The 18646-nt window shown below is 55.0% G+C and overlaps 1 protein-coding gene across 2 annotated transcripts; it reads right to left on the reverse strand.

Moving 5' to 3' along the window:
• Nucleotides 1-1412: 1412 nt before the first annotated feature.
• Nucleotides 1413-17502, reverse strand: MFNG (MFNG O-fucosylpeptide 3-beta-N-acetylglucosaminyltransferase). 2 transcript variants are annotated; one of them, XM_069581195.1, is made up of 8 exons: nt 16743-17502; nt 12168-12216; nt 11704-11806; nt 11105-11258; nt 7885-7970; nt 5851-6016; nt 4034-4119; nt 1413-2379 (listed from the first exon to the last, which is right to left on the reverse strand). In XM_069581195.1, the coding sequence occupies exons 1-8, from the start codon at nt 16995-16997 to the stop codon at nt 2316-2318; spliced, it is 963 nt and encodes a 320-aa protein (XP_069437296.1). In that variant the 5' UTR covers nt 16998-17502; the 3' UTR covers nt 1413-2315. The 2 variants fall into 2 exon arrangements, with proteins under 2 accessions (XP_069437296.1, XP_069437297.1); XM_069581196.1 differs by lacking the exon at nt 5851-6016 and having other exon boundaries at nt 16743-17455.
• Between the last annotated feature and the right edge of the window lie 1144 nt (nt 17503-18646).

Consider the following 18646-nt stretch of genomic DNA (forward strand, 5'->3'; position numbering starts at 1 on the left):
TCCCCACACAGACCCACAAAGGGTTAATCCCAGGCTCCCTCCTTCCTCCATCCCAGTTCTGATCCTTGCTGACTCTGCTCCCCGCTCTATGTAGCTATTCTGAGACAATGGAGGCAGCAGATGGCCCGAGTCCTGTTCCCTCCACCCGACCCTCAGGATCTGGGAACAACCCGTAAATCTGCTGTTGCTTCTAAAAGCGGGCCAGCCGGCAGCCCTCCATGCATGGGGTGGAGAGGACGGCGGCTGTAGAGTACACCATCCCATCCCTACAGGCTGTGAGCCCAGAGGCCGCCCCACTCGGCTCGCAGCCCACACACCCAGCATTAGGTCAACTCAGAAAGAAAGGAAGCCCCACACCTGACAAGCACAGGGCGGCTCCTTTTGGGGTCAGACTCCTCCTCGGAAAAGAAGGGGTCAAGGCTTCAGTGTTCAGTGGTTCCATCTGCCCAGATAGAGTTGCGGCAGGGACAAGGTCCTTCGAGAGCTGGAGGACATGCCTCAAAGAAGCCCCCAGCCCTGGCTGCCTGGATCAAAGCCCCTCTGTCCCTCTGGACCTCTGCTCCCTCCTCCCTTCTGCCCTGAGCTCCACTGTGACCCCCAACCCCCCAACATCTCTGAGCATGATGTGGGCTGCAAGCAGACACATCCTCTTCCTAGCCCTCCCCCCAGACATGACTAGGCCTTAAATTTCACCATGATCACTTTCATTCAGTCATGCAAATTCTTTGGGACGTAAAATTTTAAGGGCACTTACCTTTACCTAGCTCCTACCTGGGCTGTCAAAGTGCCCCTTTATCTGATAGCAGAGGCTGAATCCCTCAGCTCCATTCTGCCTTCCCTGATTCTCTAGCCACCTCAACCCAGGCCCTGAAGACAGATAAAAGGAAGTATTGTCCTCAGTAAACCAGCACCTCATGACGCACATAAATTCACCCACATGCATATCACTCACACAGAGGCGTGACAGAGGTACACACACATCTATACATCCCACACACATCGGTAGGCACAGACAAGCATAGAAGGGTGCACGGGCACACCCTTACACATCCTAGCACACCATGACACAGCACACACTACTAGTCATCACTGTTCATAGGCCGTTCCTTTCTCCATACCAGACTCTGTGCTATGCCCTTTACAAACCCTGCATCATTTCACCTACAACCCATGAAGTAAGTACTGCTTTTAACCCGTGAAGTAAGTACTGCTTTTCTCATCTATAAAATGAGCAAACAAGCCAGAGAGGCCAAGCAGATTCCCCCAGGTCACACAGCCAGCAAGAGCAGGGCAGGGCTGTCTAGGTCGGGGACCCAAAATCAACATCACTGAGACAGACAGATGAAAGATCCTCCCATCCCGCTCAGGAATGACTTTGACTGCATGTAACAGAAAACTGAACCAAGCAAGGCTTAAACAAATAAAGGTTTAATCTTCTTACAGAACCAGATGTTGGAAGAGGCAGCTGTGGAAATGATTGTCTTGGCATTCCCTTCATGGCAGCAAGGTGGCTGCCCTAGACCCAGACATCACACCCACATTTGCAGTAGGAAGATGGGGTATAGGGCTACAAAACTTTCCCCAGAAGCCTCTCTATTGGCTTTGCTTAAATTGCACTAACAGAGATCTGGCTCTGGCCATAGCTGGGCCATGTAGTAGCTCCTAATAGCAAGGGAAGCTGGGAAAGTGAGCAACAGGAACATCATGATGGGCTGGGACCCATTCTGATTCATCATCTGGGTCTGGACATGCTGATGCTCCAAACAACATCAGGTGGGGAGCAGGGGCTGGAGACTGGTCAGCAACAACATTATCTGCCGCAGACTCTGTGGATTCTGCCCTTCTTCCACTTGGGTCCCCTCAGTGCTTGAGGATCCAGCCAAGGAAGCCAGGAGTAAATGGCCCAGTATTTGATCCCAGGAGAGGAATTGAGAGACCAGAGCTGCTAGCTCTGCACACCCAGGGGCCCAGGTAATTCTCTTGAGGGTTAGGATTCCTGAGCCCAAGTAGCTTAAGGACCTTCCATCCTCATTCAGTTCAGCCACCCAGGGCCCATGGAGGCCCAGCCATTGAGGCCTCTCTGGCCCTTACTTGGTGCCCCCAGTCCTGGGCTATGCAACACACCTCCCAGGGGCTTGAGATGCATTTAGCACCAGTCATCATCCAATCCTGGTCTTGCTCATCTCTCAGAGGCCCTGCCAGGGACTGCCCCCTTACACACACACAAGACCTGCCACGGGCCCTCAAGGCTGCCTGGGAGGCTAAGGACAACCAGAGAGCCTCAGCCCAGTCTTTGCCCAGAGGTTCAGGGTTCATCAGGCCACCAGCTGCGGGCACCAGGGAGTATCCGGGTAGACGAGACAATGGAGGGAGTGAAACCTGTGGAGAGACCAGAAATGGACAAGATAGTCACCCCCACAGGCTCCCAGGGGAGCATGTCACAGAGATGGTTTGGAGCAAGGTTTTTCCACCTTGGCACGTGATGAATATTAGGAGCCAGATATAATTCTGTTGTGGGGACTGTCCTGGGCATTGTGGGTGCTCAGCAGCAGCCCTGTACTTCGCTCACCAGATGCCAGCAGCATCCTCTGAGCTTTTTTTTTTTTAACCTAATTTATTTATTTGGCTGTGCTGGGTCTCAGCCGTGGCACTCAGGACCTTCTATCTTCATTGCAACATGCAGGATCTTTAGTAGCAGCATGTGAGATTTAGATCCTTGACCAGGGATCAAACTCGGGCCCCTTGCACTGAGAGCGCAGAGTTTTAGCCACTGGATCCACAGGGAAGTCCCCGCTGAGTCTTAACAATCAAAAATGTCCCCACACACTACCAAGTGTCCCTTGGCAGGGGTGCGAAATGGTCCCTTGTTGAGAATCACTGATGGGTAAAGACTTCAAAAACCAGAGAAACCATGAACAGCTGAGGCCATAGCCTCCGAGTGACCTGAATCCCCATCAAGCAGGAACCTGTGGATTCTAGAATCTTTAGGCTTTGAGAGAATTTAACACCAACTTTAAATCTCTTGACATACAGCCATAGCTTGCACACCTCTACTGATGAAAAGCTCACTCCATTAGAAAGCAGCTCTTTTCCTTTTGAAACTTGAATTCCTGCCATCCCCCCACCCCTATATTGAGCCAGATTCTGTCTCCTTGTAACGTCCAACTTGTTCAACACAGTTCTGGGCCTGACAGCCCTAGGAGAGTGGTGAGACCTCTGCCTCCAAACAGATGGCTCTGCAGGATTTCAGGGGCAGGAGTGAGTGCTCCCTTATGGGTTATGCACTTCAGGCAGGTCCAGAGTCTGGACAGAGCCTAGAAGTCCCAGGGGATGGGGGAGATGCCACCTCCCCAAATGAATCTCTTGCCACTTTCCTCTTTTCTCCCATATTCCAGTCACACTGGCTTCTTCTACTGCCTTGAGTAGGTCTTACTCCCCTGCCACAATATGTCACAGGCCAGGCTCTAAACGTCTCCACAGCAATCGGGGCTAGGAGTGGGATGGAGGGGGCTGAGCTGAGCAGCCCTAATCTCCCTGGAGTGTGTCTGGGGGGAGAACTGGAGGTGCCTAGGTGGCATTTTAGCCCTCATTCCAACCCTCTGTCCATGGAAAAGTACCATCCAAGAAATGAAGAGTCTAAGAAAAAATTTTTTTAATTTCCTTGGGTGTGGAGTTTCTCCAATGGGTGCCTGGAGTTTCTCCATGAGAGCATCTCCTTTGCTCAGTGAACACAGTTAAGTCTTCTAGAGGTTCCTGAAGAATTGCAGAGGATCAGGCCTGGGAGATCCCCTTCAGATCCTTGATGCCCAGCCTCCTTGTGCTACAAATGGGGCAACTAAGGTACAGAGAGGCAAGGCAGGCACCTGCCTAAGGTCACACAGTAAGCCAATGGCAGAGCAGGGACTGGAATCCACTCCCAGCTCTGCTATCAGCTACTAGCCTCTCTCACTTCCCTCGCTCCTGGTTCCCTTCTTTCTATCCCTGGCCTCAGGCCCCAGTCCTCCCATCCTACAGTATCAGCCCGCAGACCCACCTGGAGGGGTCCTCCTCAGGCGAGAAGGGGCCATGGAGTTTAATGACGTTGAGTTTCCCCTCAAAGACGCCGTAGCTAAGGGTGACCTGCGCAAAGAGAAGCAGAGAAGGCAATGAAGCAGGGCGGGGCAGCAGGGAGGAGTGTCTCACCAGGGACCCCACAAGGGGGCAGCATTTTAGTAGAAACAGAGAAGGTGTCTAAGACATTTTGAGTGGCACAGAAAGCCTGTCTCTGCACCTGAAATTCCACCATCAGTAATCGGTGTTTCACTGAGGGGTCCATCCCCTCCCATTCTCCCATAATCCCATTGGTGCCCCCAACAGTCTCATTTACTAAAGAAGCTGGAATGATGCCCTCATCTACAGATTGGGAAACTGAGGCTCAAGAGGGGAAGGTGCCTTTCCAGGAGGTTGCGCACCTGGATGGAGGTTTCCTGAGACCTACTCTAAGGCCTTAGCAATTCCTCAGGTCATTCCACAAGCAATGAGGCTGCGGATAAAGACTCCAGTCAAAACACAGTCAAGCACCGTGATTAAAGACTGTGGATTTGGGGGCCACCCACCAGGGTTCAAGTCCCTCTCTGTCCTGAACTGGCCACAGTTAGTTCCACTCTCTGGGCCTCAGTTTCTCCATCTGTAGAATGGGAATAATGTTAAGAATCATCCCCTATGAATGTCATGAGGAACTAGAGAGTTAAAAAAGATAAGGCCCCCAGCGTGGTATCTGGCACAGCAGGGGCTCAAACCCCAAACTTTAGGGAACACCCCGGTTTTGGCAATCCAAAATCTGCCCCTCTTTCCTGGCTGTGGTCCTAATGGGACCAACCTGCACCCCAGTTGTAGGTCTGGTCAATCAACACTAGCTCTAGGCTCTGGTAGGAAACAGGTCATGTGTCCCAAGTGAGCCATGTGACCAGCGAGCACCAGCCGTGCGGTCCGACAGAAGGAGGAGCTCTCTTCTCACGGGTGGGGTGGGGCTGCCATCTTGCCAGCACAAGCAGCGGGCCTGCCTAAGAAAGAGGCCAGCATGGGGGAGGACACGCGAGAGAGGGGACGGGATCTGAGCACCCAGATCTCACCAGATCTAGCAAGTCATCCACACCCGCACCTTCTCAGGTACACGGACCCATAAATGTCCTTTTCTGTTTAATTAGTCCATTGCCTTTCTGTCCCTTGCAGCTTAGAAGGGCTCTGACTCATACCATGACACAGAACCTCCCTGGGGGTCTTCCCAGCCAGGACCCCCTATGGGACTGGACACCCATGAGTTGGAGGGCAGTATCTGCAAGGCAGAGCCAGCTGGACCTCAGCAGAGTCACTACCTGCCAGGTGATGGGAGGGGCACCTACCCCTCCCCCAGCCTGACATTACACATGGGTCATCCCTACTGAAGACCTGGTCTTTCCCAGTAACACCTGTGTGGGAAGGAAAAGCAGTAAGCAGTGGCCAGGTAGGCTCTGATGAAGGAGGAGGCCATTGAAAAGTGCAGCACTGGCCCCTTCAGAGGGTGTGGTAAGGATGGGAGGTTGAAGAGAGGTGAGAAGGAAGAATGCAGCGTTCAGGGACCTGAGTGGTCTGAATCTCAAGATGAGCTTCCTCTTGTTTGTGCAGGTCCCTCCAGCTGGCATTTGAGAACCAGATCAAAGAACATTAGCACCACAAATGCCAACCCATAAGGGTCAGAGGTGGAGAGCACTGAGTCACTGCGTGCCCTTAAGGGGGTCCTTTGCCATGCTGGGACTCAGTTTCCCCATTAAAGGAGAGAGCCCCCCCACACACACACCTCCCCTGTTGCCACCTGCCCCATAGCTGGCTCACCTGCTCTGGGAGCTGGGCAGCCTCCAGCAGCTGCAGGGTCTCCAGGTGGGAGTGGAAGAGGGGGCAGGACTGCAGGTGGCCGCCCAGCTTGCACTCAACGATGTAACCCACAGTGCAGTCATCGGGCAGCCGGATGAGGGCAGATGTGTCCATGAAGTGGGAGCCACTGAGGAACAGAGCCATGCTGCAGCCAGTGGCCTAAGGTCCTTGATACCTAGAGCCCTTCCTGCCTCCCAGAAGACCCTCCCTCCACCACAGCCAGCTGGAAGAGAAGAGTGCAGCTCTAGCATCTGTCCCCTGCATACTGTGTAGCCTCATGCAAATTATAAACCTCGGAGAGCCTCAGTTTTCTCTTCTGTAAAATGGGCATGATAATAGCCAGAGCTGCTGTGAGGATTTTAAGTGGCAAAATGGTGAAATGAAGCCTTTTATAAATGTATCTTTTCCTTTTCTCTCTTTCTATCCATTCATTCATCCACTCATTCATTCATTTTTGAGTTTGAGCATATACCTGGTGCCAGCCACTGATGACACAGAAGCTGAGGACACAGAGATGGGAAAGAAATGCTTCCTGCCCTCAACAGCAGCCTCCGTGCTGGAGGGAGTCAGACAGATGAGCAGGTCATTTCAGAGGACTGGTGCTAAGTCAGAGGAAAGCACGAGGCCTGGGGACACAGGGAGGGCAAAGCAGGTTCCCAGAGGAGGTGGCAGCCTTTTGTTTTGCTCTTTATTTAATCATGGCAGTAGCAGATTCTAAACAGAGCCTTACAGGATGATCTGCAGTCAGCCAGGTGCCAAGCGGGGGAGGAGCAGTGTTCCTGGCAAGGGCATCACCTGACTGTGCACCCCATGAACGCCCTAGAGACTAGGCTGGGCAGCTTGCCCCGCTGCACAAGATGCCTGAGAGAGGGGTCCAGCAGGTACAGAATCCCATCCTTTGTCACCTTCCCCAGGCTGTGCCTGGGGGCTGCGCTGCCCAGAGGGGGTACTTTTTTCTAATTCACACAAATGTACCATAGAGGGGGACAGAAGCCTAGATGGGGTATCCGGGTCACAGGGAGACCCCTGGTCATGTGTATACACCTCTATCAACAGACCTTAGGACAGCATTCCTGCCTCCTCCTGAGGGCACCCCCATCCAGGGCAGGGCAGGGCAGGGCAGGTTGCTGCAGAGGCAAACCACGCAGGCCCTAGAGCCAAACCCAGCAGCTGGGAGACCTCGGGCCTGGGTGACCTGGAACCAATCACTTACTTAAGCTCTCAGCAACTTAGTTTTCTCAGCCAAGTAGAAATAAGGCCAACGCCCCTTCCTCCCTGGGGGCTGTGATAATCTTAGCAAAGTACAGGCCTGGCTCAGTCAACCCTCAGTTGAAGGTGGTGACACTGATGTGGCTGTTAGTAGCACCTGCCCAGCAGACCGCAAGAGGCCTTTGCCACGCCCTCTCTAGAATGCCAGCGCCCCTGCCCAGTACTGAGGGCTTCCACTGCTCCCACAGTCCCCCTCAGTCTGGCACCACTCTTCCAGGACCATTCCAGCTCAGATGCCACCTCTTCCAGGAAGCCTTCCCTCCTCTTCCCAGGTAGAAGGCCCTACTCCCTCCTCTGAGTGTCCCTCCACTTGGCCTTCACCTCCCTTGTGACAGTGATTGGTCAGAAGAGGGCTGAAAACAGAGCCTAATATTGACTGGGCTCCTACCAGGTGCCAGCCCAAGCACTTTCTCATTTAACCCTTACAGTGACCACTGGCCACTGTATTATCAGGTCCATTTTACAGACGGGGCATTGAGGCTCCTAGAGGTTACACAGCTTGCCTGTGTGTAGCAGGGTGCACCAGGCAGTGTACCCCCAAGGGCAAGGCAACAGGTGACTTGCTCACCACTAGCTGTGTAACTCTGATGCAGTGGGAATGAGAGGTAGTGTCTCCTGAGCTCACACTCAAGCCCCTCCTGTTACAAACACCCCACCCACACACCAGCCGATTCCTCCTCTCTGCTCACCTCTACCTCCCCCATCTGCCTGTAGGTCTCTGCTTACCTGGCCCAGGGGGCCATCTTCAAAGCCAGTTTGCGGTTGATGCAGAAGCCAGCACCCCCGGTGGCAAACCAGAACTGTACCAGCCTCTGTGGGGGAAGATGGGGAAAGCCAAAGTGTAGGGTGAGCCTAGGGGTGGGAGCAACAGCCAGGCCTCCCCTTCCTCACAACCAACACGGCTCAAAAGCTTTATATTTCACATCTCTAGTAGTCTTGCTATGAGGCTTCTCAGACTGCACTCGTGGTAAAGAATCCGCCTGCCAATGCAGGACATGTAAGAGACACAGATTCGATTCCTGGGATGGGAAGATCCCCGAGGAGAACACGGCAAACCACTCCCTGGAGTGGTTTCTCCACTTGCCTGGAGAATCCCATGAACCAAGGAGACTGGCGGGCTAAAGTCCATAGGGTCACAAAGAGTCGGACACGACTGAAGTGATTTAGTACGCATGCAGAGTCTTGTTACAACCTTAAATTATGCCCACGAAGGAAAAAGAGAAGGGAAGGCAAACATTCAAGGGCTTGGAATGGGATCCGGCATGTGGTAAACACTAGTGGGTTTATCGATCAGCTTGTAAAGCCCTTGACATCTGAACCAATACCACCCTTTTAGGGTGTAAACCGTTTTCTGCCCTTGCCTAGCACCACCATGGCCCAAGATCTCTTCTACCTCCTCTGTGAGGACCTGTGAATTCACCCAGGAATTTCTTCAAGGCTTTTGAGAAACACTGTACCTTTTCAACTGTACAATCTCTTAGTCAAAGTGCCCTAAGGTTACCTTCTCCCAAGTCCACAGTTGCTGCTTCACTGATGTATGTTGCCTTGGGCTGGGCTATCTCCCATGATTCAGCAGTGAGACGAGCACTGGACAGGAAGCTGGAAAGTCTGATACGGGGCTCCCCCCTCCACTGTACAGCTGTGTAACCTTGAAAGAGTCCCTGCCCCTCTCTGGACCTCAGATATGTCACCAGTGAGCACAACGTTGGCTCCAGTTCTGAAATCCGACGGTTCTCCAGGCCCAGAGGTGTGCTCCTCCTCCGAGATCTCTATGAGCTTACTTCTGGAAACTCTGCCCTCTTAGAGAGAAGTCAGGCCTCAACTAGGCAGAATGAATGGGTTCTTTGGGACCTAACAGGAGGCACCCAATAAACGCTTGCTGAATGAATTAATGAGAGCAGGGCTTCCACTCCCAGAGTAACCACAGTAACATCGGCAGCGACCATGTGAGCTCCTCACCCCAAGCACTGGCCATGCCAAGCCCTGTGCTACAGATCAGGTGACTGAGGTACACAGAACTAAGGTCGCCTGCCGAGGTCCCAGAGCTGGGACTGACCCCAAGCCAAACCTCCTGCCCCCTTTGCCATCTGACTCTGGGGGGACACCCACATTCTGAACTGGCCAGGACACTCTGGAGCAGTCCTGAGATCCTGCTGGTGGGGTGTCTGACAAGGAGGGCATCGGTGCACATTGTGGGCTTGAGGAGTGGGTGTGCCCAGCAGGGTCCTGTGCCTAGCACAGGAAAAACACTGCTCAGAGTTGAGGCTTGGCTGAGTCAGGTGCTCGTGCTCAGCCGCCAAGTCATGTCTGACTCTTCAGAATCCCATGGAGCTGAATCGGGTACTGGTGGAAAACACTCACTAGTATCTACCATGTGCCAGATCCCATTCCAAGCCCTTGAATGTTTGTGTGTGTGCTTAGTTGCTCAGTCATGTCTGACTCTTTGCAACCCCATGGACTGTAGCCCACCAAGCTCCTCTGTCCATGGGACTCTCCAGGCAAGAATACTGGAGTGGGCTGCCATTTCCTTCTCCAGGAGCTCCTGGCCCTTGAATAGGTGGCCTCATTTAATTCTTTTGCTCACATCCACTCTGTGAGGCAGTGACTTTTCACTGATTCTACAGATGAGGAAACTGAGGCAGAGAGGCAAGGTGACTGCAGTCAATGTCACAAAGCCAGGAGGGAGCGGGGCTAGGGAATGAGCTCTGGGAGTCAGGTTTCAGAGCAAAGCTCTCAAATCTTTAGATGAGGGAGAGGTGGTATGGGAACCTAGGGGACCCCTCGGCTCACCTGGCATCAGCTTGCTCATGCACACCACCCCTCAGGGCCCAGAAGGATTTAATTAGGGCTCAGAGGCTGATGAGCTGCAGATAATTAAGGTTTTGTGTTTCCTGCTCTTGGTTTCCCTCGAGAAGCAGATGGTGACCCTGAGAGGGAGAAAGCCCCATAGTGGGCCCAGCTCCCGCTCCAGACATTGCCTCTAAAGAGGGGGACCCTTGGCTTTCATGGAGGCCAAGGGTGCCCTAGGGGCCTGGGTCACCCCAAGCCAGAATCCAGGTGGGTTCTGGGGACCGGGGGAATAACATGCAATATATGTATACTAAAAAATTCTTATTTCTCCAAACGTCAAATTTAATGAATATCCCGGGCTTTTATTTGCTTCCTAAATCTGGCAACCTAAATCTGTCCATTCAGGTCTGGAGCTGAAGCGGGTGCTGGGGACCCTCTTGTGCCAGGTGCCAATACCCCTGTGGGTGATTAGTGAAATCTGAAGAGAGGAAAGCTGTCTAGGGGAAGGGAGGGTTCAGGGGCTCCCGGCAGCCGCAATTTGCCACCTGGCCCAACAGATTCAGCATTTTAACAATCCGTCCAACTACACGGTGATACCAGGTGGCTAGAAGCCTGATTGTGGAGCCTGGAGACCTCAGCTCAGCCCACTATGCTCACGGTATGACCAGGACAAGCCACTGCTCCTCAGTAATTGAGGCCCTACTCAGTGCCAGTCTTTGCTTTCCTTGCATTATGTCAATCTCCTCTCTCTCCTCTCTCAGTCTCATAAAGGAGGAGACAGGATTCAGAGAAGCCACCAGCCCAGATACACAGTGATGCAGGCAATTCTGAAACCCAGAAAATCCACCCGCCCCCTGCAGAACCCCGCCCCTTCAGGGCCCCGCCCCCCCACCCCCCCCCACCCCCCCCACCCCCCCCACCCCCCCCACCCCCCCCACCCCCCCCACCCCCCCACCCCCCCACCCCCCCCACCCCCCCCCCCCCCCCACCCCCCCACCCCCCCCACCCCCCACCCCCCCCCGCCCCCCCACCCCCCCCCCACCCCCCCACCCCCCCAACCCCCCCCCCCCCCCGCCCCCCCACCCCCCCACCCCCCCCCCCCCCCCACCCCCCCCACCCCCCGGCCAGTTCACAAAGGAGGCTGCGAGGGACCCACTGTACGGTTGTGAGGTTGCGGCTCCGAAGCGTGAATTGGCCGATTCAGGCTAGGGCGGCCTACATAGACGTCGCGGGTCTGGGGGAAGGTTTTCAGCAACTTCAGCAGCGCCCTGGGGTTCAGATAGTTGTCGTCATCCACATGGCAGAACCATCTGTGGGGATGGAATCGGGGACCTTGAACTTGGAAGGGGTTCCCATGAGCTGCCTGTCAGCCAGACTCCCCCTGCACCCTCACAGTCAGTCAACAAACAGACATGGGCTGGAGCGGGCTTAACACGCAAGGCCTAGCCCTGTGCCAAGCAGCATCTCCTGTAAGCTCATAAGGAAGTTGTGCCCATTTCTCAGGTGGGAACCAAGACTCAGGAAGGTTCAGACACTTGCCCTAGGTCACACAGCCAGAACGGCAGGATATGAATCTAGATGGCCTGACCAGAGGCAGATCCCAGAAGGCCCTATCTACATGTGATTCAGTTCATAGGATCCAGAACTTTACTTTTTTGACAAGACATCCCATTTAGATATGGGATGTCTTGAGTTGCCTGAGGCAAAGGTTACGCCTGCCCCCTAAGACCAAGATGAAGACCAAGGTAGACTCACCTCAGCCCACTGGCCAAGAAGGCATCAAATTCAGCGGCCATCTTGCAGGACAGGGCAGGGTGGCTGTGCTCCGCAGAGCAGTTGGTGACCACAAGGTGGGACCCTAGAGAAGTAAGGACAAGTCAGCCCAGCTCCTCCCCACAGCCCTGCACAGTGTGAGAAGCAGAGCAAGGCAGGGCCTCAAAGAGCCTGGAGCAGCCCACCCACTCCCGTTTTACACAGGGGAAGCTGAAGACAGGGAGGGCTGGCTTGCCCAGAATCCTGAAACTAATGGACAGCATGCTGAGCTGGGACCCAGACGTTCATGGCCTTCCATTTCCAGGGGAGACTCCTGCTCCCCTCCTGGGCAAAGGGGGAATCCCTGTATACCAAGGGCAGACAGTCGTGTTTCCTGGGAACCCCCAGGCAGCCACCCCAGCTTTCCCTGACAACAACTGAGGGGTCCCCATCCCACCCAGAGTTACCCAGTCTCTCCTGGAGGACTTCATCTGGGCTGTCAGTGAAGATGAACGTCTAAGAATAAGAAAAGAGTCAGGGCAGGGGTCAGCCAAGGAGAGTCCCGGGTCAGCCCACAGCCAAGTCCAGGTGGACGCACACACAGCAGACCTCTGTCCTCCTTCAGTGATGGAAATGCACTCCTGTCACAGTCACACACTCCTTTAGGGCAAGAGGACTTTCTCAGCTACCCAACCCCCTCCCCCATACAACACACATAACCCAGCTTTTGTAGACACACAACTTCAAGTTGCACATCAGCCCATCAGTCTCACATTCAGCCCCCTTACAGACCAGCACCCACCAGACCAGAGTCGCACACCCTTGGTAGAATCACACCTTCTTCAACCACACACACATCGCAGTCCCACTTGGCCACTCCACAATCACGTATACACGTGTGTGTCAGCAGACAGATTCTGGGACACCGAACCACTGAGGGAGACAGTCACAACTTTCACAGTCACCCAACCTCCGTGTGCAAGTGTTGGGGCCCTCACATGCCTCCCAGACTGAAGAGGTGCCCCACCCACAGCTTTTACATGTCTGGCCCCCCATGACTTCACTGACTCTCCAGACAGGTGTTGTGATTTGCAGATGGCAAAATGAGGGCTAAGTGATGAAACAAGGCTGTGTGGTTGGCAAGAGGTAAGGACCTCTCCCCACTCTTAGCTCCCAGCACAGCCAGACATCCCCCCAGGAGCCCCACCCAGCAGGCACTCAGACCCAGCCTGAGGACACTGAGCACCTGAGCACCCCCAGACCTGAGCTCTTCTCACTCTACCCTATCTTACTGGGACCCAACATCTGGGGGTCACCACGCCTCCTCTCCTTCTCTCACACCCACATCCAGTCTGTCAGCAAATTCTATCCACCCAACTTTCAAACTAAAGAACTAAAGAGCCTCTTGATGAAAGTGAAAGAGGAGAGTGAAAAAGTTGGCTTAAAACTCACATTCAGAAAACTAAGATCATGGCATCTGGTCCCATCACTTCATGGGAAATAGATGGGGAAACAGTGTCAGACTTTATTTTTTGGGCTCCAAAATCACTGCAGATGGTGATTGTAGCCATGAAATTAAAAGACGTTTGCTCCTTGGAAGAAAAGTCATGACCAACCTAGACAGCATATTAAAAAGCAGACACATTACTTTGCCAACAAAGGTTTGTCTAGTCAAAGCTATGGTTTTTCCAGTAGTCATGTATGGATGTGAGAGTTGGGGCATAAAGAAAGCCAAATACCGAAGAATTGATACTTTTGAACCATGTTGTTGGAGAAGACTCTTGAGATTCCCTTGAACATCAAGGAGATACAACCAGTCCATCCTAAAGGAAATCAGTCCTGAATATTCATTGGAAAGACTGAAGCTGAAGCTGAAACTCCAGTACTTTGGCCACCTGATGCAAAGAACTGACTTATTGGAAAAGACCCTGATGGTGGGAAAGATTGAAGGCAGGAAGAGAAGGGGAAGACAGGAGATGAGATGGTTGTATGGCATCACCGATTCAATGGATATGAGCTTGAGTAAACTCTGTGAGTTGGTGATGGACAGGGAAGCCTGGCATGCTGCAGTCCATGGGGTCACAAATAGTCAGACACAACTGAGTGACTGAACTGAACTGACTGAACTTTCAAACTGCTTGGGGTACACCCTCTCCCTGGGGTACAGCCTCCACAGTCAGCCCACGGTCCATCCCCTCCTCGTCACCTCCTGCCTGCTTTGCTGCAGTCACCTTTTCCCTGTTCTCTCTGCTCCGTCCTGCTCCTCTCCAGGCTGTTTTCAACACAGCCCCCGGGGGAGCCTGTAAAGTAAGTCAGACTTTTCTTGCCCTGCTCTCCGGCAAACTTGTGCCACCAAACAGTCACCAGATAGTGGAACTCTCTCCAGTCTGGAGTGTGGGCCAAATGGGCCAGGGAAGGCCTGGGAATGAGTTAGTGGGGAGAGGGGGAAGGAGGGGTCCCCACAGCACGGTCTGGGGGCCTAGCAGGGCTCATGAGGCTGGTGTTTCAGTCCCCAGGAATTCTGAGGTTGGCACAGAGCAGTGGGCAGAGTTTTCTCTGAGCAGAGGGTTGCATTTGATTGTTTCTAGGAGGGATCCTGACAATGGTTAAAACCTTGCAGGAAAACAAAAGGACAGACAGCCTGCTAGGGTCAGGGGAGGGGGTGCCGGGGGCCATCTGCTGCAGAGGAGGGGAGTTGTGGGGCTCTCGTTGCTACCCCCACCCCTGCCCTTGAGGAATGTGAGGAAGAGAAAGGCTCCTCTGCATCGCAAAACATGCTTCCCCCAAGCCCGCCCCCTGTGCCTGGGACAAAGGCCACACACGAGCCCGAGCCCGCTGCCACAAAGGCCCACCTGCCACCCGGCTGCCCTTAACCAGCTGGAGCGGGTGCCCAGCCCTGGAGTTAACCAGCTCAGGCCTGCTCCTGATGGCAGAGCTGGGAGAGGCTCTAATACCCTCCTACCCTGTGCGGCTGGGGAAACCGAGAGTTGAAAAGGGGGCGGCCTTGGCCGAGGTCACAGGGAGAGATGAGCCAAAGGGTGGAAATGAAGGGGGCCCAGATGTAGTGATGAGGGTGGGTTTCCCTGTCTCCTCTCTTCTTCCTCAGTTTGAGTGTCTTGCCTTTTATTTTCAGATCTGCCTTAAAGGACAAGATTTCTAGTCTGCCCCTTCTGCTAGGGACAGGGGAGGAGGAAGTGGGAATGTCCAGCTGAGTAAATACATCTCCTACCTCTGCTTACAAATGGGAATTTTTAAGTTTCCCCCTCTGAAAAATGGGAATATCAATACCTACCACTCAGGTTATTGTGAGGGTTCAGTAGAGTGATGCACCGACATGCTGTCCCTTAGATGCTGAGCAGTTGCCAGGTACTCACTCTGGCGGCCTGGTTAACATCTGGGATTGAGCTCAGAGCACAGAGAGGGTGTCTGCATGCCTCTCCGCTGCCAGCCTAGTCCTGCCAGGCCTGAACGCCCAGGCTAAAAGCCCAAGTGACCAGGCAGCCCTGTGGTCCCCAGTCTCAGCAGAGAAAGAAGGACCCCAGCCTAGAGATGGGCCCACTAAGCTCTGCCCTCTTGGGCCTTTGGGGTGATGCTGGCAAGCTCTTCCTCCTCTCTGGCCTCAGTATCCTCATCCGGAGCAAGGGCACCATCGCAGCGATCAAGACGAAACAGGAAAGGGACTCCGACCACGTGAGGCCATGCTCCCGGGTACACACAGACACAGCACCATAAACAGGAAGGTCTGCAGGGAGGGCCAGGTTTGGTGGCTTCCGCAAGCGGAACTAGAATCTCCCTAAGATGAGAAGCTGTGCAGCGTCCCAGGGAAGAGTCTGAGGGGTGTTGGGGGTTCCAGCAAGGAAAAGGTTAATCCAGGGTGCCGGGATATCAGGACCAGGAAATCAGGGTAAAGGTGCCCCCTCCCCAGTTGGCCTTGGCCTCTTCCAGCACCACCTCCCCCCTCCTTGGTCTCCAGGAACCTCCAACCACCGCCCCCCCAAAGGCTCGTCACTTCCTCCCACTGAGCCAGCCGCCAAAGTAGGGACAGTGTGTGTGTGTGTGTGTGTGCGCACGTGCGCACGCATGTGAATCTGCCCCTCTACCCCACTAGAGAGGACTCTCAACACCCCCAAATCACTCACTTTGCCTGAGGAGGGCACTGGGTATGGGGCTGGAAGAGCCAGAGGGGACTCAGAGCTGCCTCCCCAGAAAGCCACACTCTGTCACACACACGCCTCTTGTCATGGCACGTCTGACACTGACACTGGCTCCATGCGTGTGAGCACACACGCATGTGAACACACATACACATCCCCACCATACATGCCAGGCAGGCCTCTCGCTCATCACTGCTTTCACCACAGCACACACCCACTTCGTCCATCCCTCAGAAACTGCCCCACAGGAAATGGAGCACAGGAGGTGAGATGCCACTGCCCCGGGGCACACCCTTGGCAGCAGAGGATGGGGGCAGGGGCTGTCAGGAATTCTTAAAGGATGCCCCCCACCCCTCTCCCCAAACAGGCCCCACCCAGACCATCCCATCCTCAGAGGCTCAGCCCTTGTGCTCCACCCTCAGCCAGGGCAAAGGACAGCACCCAGGGCCTGGCCTGGGGGCAGCCTGGCCAGGGCTCTTGTCAAAAGTCAGGACTTCGCAGAGGCCTCTGTCCAGCTGCCCAACACCTACCATTGCCCCCAAGGCCAGGGTGGGCAGGCACTAAGCCTGCTCCAGAGCAGCTAGGGAATGAAGGGACCCCCAGAAGGGACCCCCAGAAGGGACGTAGGAGCCCAGAGTAGCCTGGCCCCCAAAAGACCAAGCAGTGGGCCTTAGGAGTGCCTGGCTCCTGGGCTAGTGAGGGACTCACAGCCGCAGGAGACCCCCATCCTGGGAGGAAGGAGGAGCGGGAACACAGTCCAGGCAGGGCAGGTAGGAGGGCAGCTTCTCCCGTGGGGCCGCCAGAGAACCCCAGGTCGGTGGTAGAAAGGCCTCTGTGAGCACTCAGACCAGGGGCCACTCCTGGGACCCGCAATCCCCCGCTTGTCACCTGTTCCCTGGTCCTGGAGACCCACGTGTTGAGCAGCAGCTCCAGGCGGGAGTGATGGAAGGCCTGGGTCGTCTTGACTGCGATGAAGACATCGTGGAGCTGCAGCTCGGAGGGCCGAGGGCTTGGCGGGCTCAGCTCGGGGGTGTCGGGCACACGCTGCGGGGACGGGCTTGAGCGGTACCGTAGGGAGAGGAGCCCCATGCACAGAAGGGTGAGGAGGACTCCGGCCAGGCCCCGGAGGAGCCGGCACTGCATTGGCCCTAGGGACCCAGACGGCTCAGCTCCCAAATCCCAACCAGACGGGGAGGGGAGGCTGGTCAGGAGGGTGCCCCGGCAAAGGCAAAGGGCTGGCAGGCATGGCGGGCGGGCCGGGAGGGGAGAGGTGGGAGTCGGAGCTCCGGACCCGCAGGCCGAGCCACCGTAGCCCCGCCGCCGCCAGCCCTCCACCTGCTTGCTCCCCAGCCCTCCCGCCTGCGGCTCTGGGGCGCCTGGCCCCGCCCCTGCTTCCAGCGCAGCCCAGGGGCGGGGCCGGCCCAGGGGAGCCCAGAGGTGGCTGGAAAAGGCACCGAAGAAGGCACAGCGCCTGGCTCTGCCAGCTGCTGCGGTGGGGGTGGGGGCAACGACAACCCCTCCGCGCCAGATGGAAGGGAGGGGCCCTCCAGCCTTCCCACTTCCCAGAGACCGTCGGCTTAGCTCATTCAACACCCAGTATCTTCTGTGGCCAGCCTCCCAGGTTTGGCTCCACACAGCTCCTCCTCCCCGGTGCACCCCTCCCTCCGCTAGCCCTGGCCATCCTCACCCACGTTTCGTTTACCGGGCTGAGTTTTATTTGCCTTTTAAGGGCTTCCCCAGTGGCTCAGTGGGTAAAGAATCCGCCTGCAATGCAGGAGACACAGGAGATGCAGGTTTGATTCCTGGGTTAGGACGATCTCCTGGAGGAGGAAATGACAACCCACTCCAGTATTCTTGCCTGGAAAATCCGGTGGACAGAGGAGCCTGGCAGGATTCAGTCCATGGGATCACAAAGAGTCGGGCACGGCTGAGCAACTAAGCACATAGCCCATTAACAATATCTTATAGATTCATGTGGACAGCAAAGGGACTCAGCCATTCATATACATGTGTACCCATTCTCCCCCAAACTCCCCTCCCCTCTGGGCTGCCACATAACAGAGTTCCCTGTGCTCTACAGTAGGTCTTTATCCATTTAAGGCTTAAGCTCAAGTGGCCCTCCTCCAGGACGTCTCCCAGCCTCTGGGGCCCCTAAGGTGGTTAGCCCAGTTTCTTCCATCTTCACAACAGTGCTAAACTTATTTCCAGTTCATAGCTGAACATACAAAGCTCAGAATGATCCAAGCTAAGCCAGCAGCTCAGCCACAGAGGTGGTGAACCCAGGTCTCTGGCCCTTGTCTGGCCCGCAGAAGGCCCCTGAGGGTCCCTGTCCTGCTGTGACCAACTGCAGTCCATCTTGCTTGGCAGTCATTACTGCTTCCTGCTTCCCTGGTGGCTCAGAGGTTAAAGCGTCTGCCTCCAATGTGGGAGACCCGGGTTCGACCCCTGGGTCGGGAAGATCCCCTGGAGAAGGAAATGGCAAGCCACTCCAGTATTCTTGCCTGGAGAATCCCATGGACTGAGGAGCCTGGTGGGCTGCAGTCCACGGGGTCGCAAAGAGTCGGACATGACTGAGTGACTTTACTTACTTACTCTCCCAGCCAGCCCAATGGACAGAGGACTTTCTGCAGCTACCACCTCTGTCTTGGGTTTTTAAGTTAATTTATTATTTTTGACTGTGCTGGGTGTTCATTGTGGTGCTCAGGCTTTCTCTAGTTGTAGCGAGCAGGGGTTTCTCTCCTTTCGGCTAGTAGGCTCTAGAGCGCAGGCTCCGTAGTTGCAGCTCATGGGCT

Source organism: Ovis canadensis, chromosome 3 (assembly GCF_042477335.2).
Source record: "Ovis canadensis isolate MfBH-ARS-UI-01 breed Bighorn chromosome 3, ARS-UI_OviCan_v2, whole genome shotgun sequence".
Taxonomy (NCBI): domain Eukaryota; kingdom Metazoa; phylum Chordata; class Mammalia; order Artiodactyla; family Bovidae; genus Ovis; species Ovis canadensis.

Excerpts from the sequence above, each read along its gene's own strand:
- MFNG (XM_069581195.1), bottom strand. The coding sequence starts at position 16,997 with ATGCAGTGCCGGCTCCTCCGGGGCCTGGCCGGAGTCCTCCTCACCCTT. Across the intron at positions 11,259-11,703 it reads TTCTTGGCCAGTGGGCTGAG|ATGGTTCTGCCATGTGGATG; the intron begins GTGAGTCTACCT and ends CCATCCCCACAG. Across the intron at positions 6,017-7,884 it reads AAGATGGCCCCCTGGGCCAG|TGGCTCCCACTTCATGGACA; the intron begins GTAAGCAGAGAC and ends TCTGTTCCTCAG.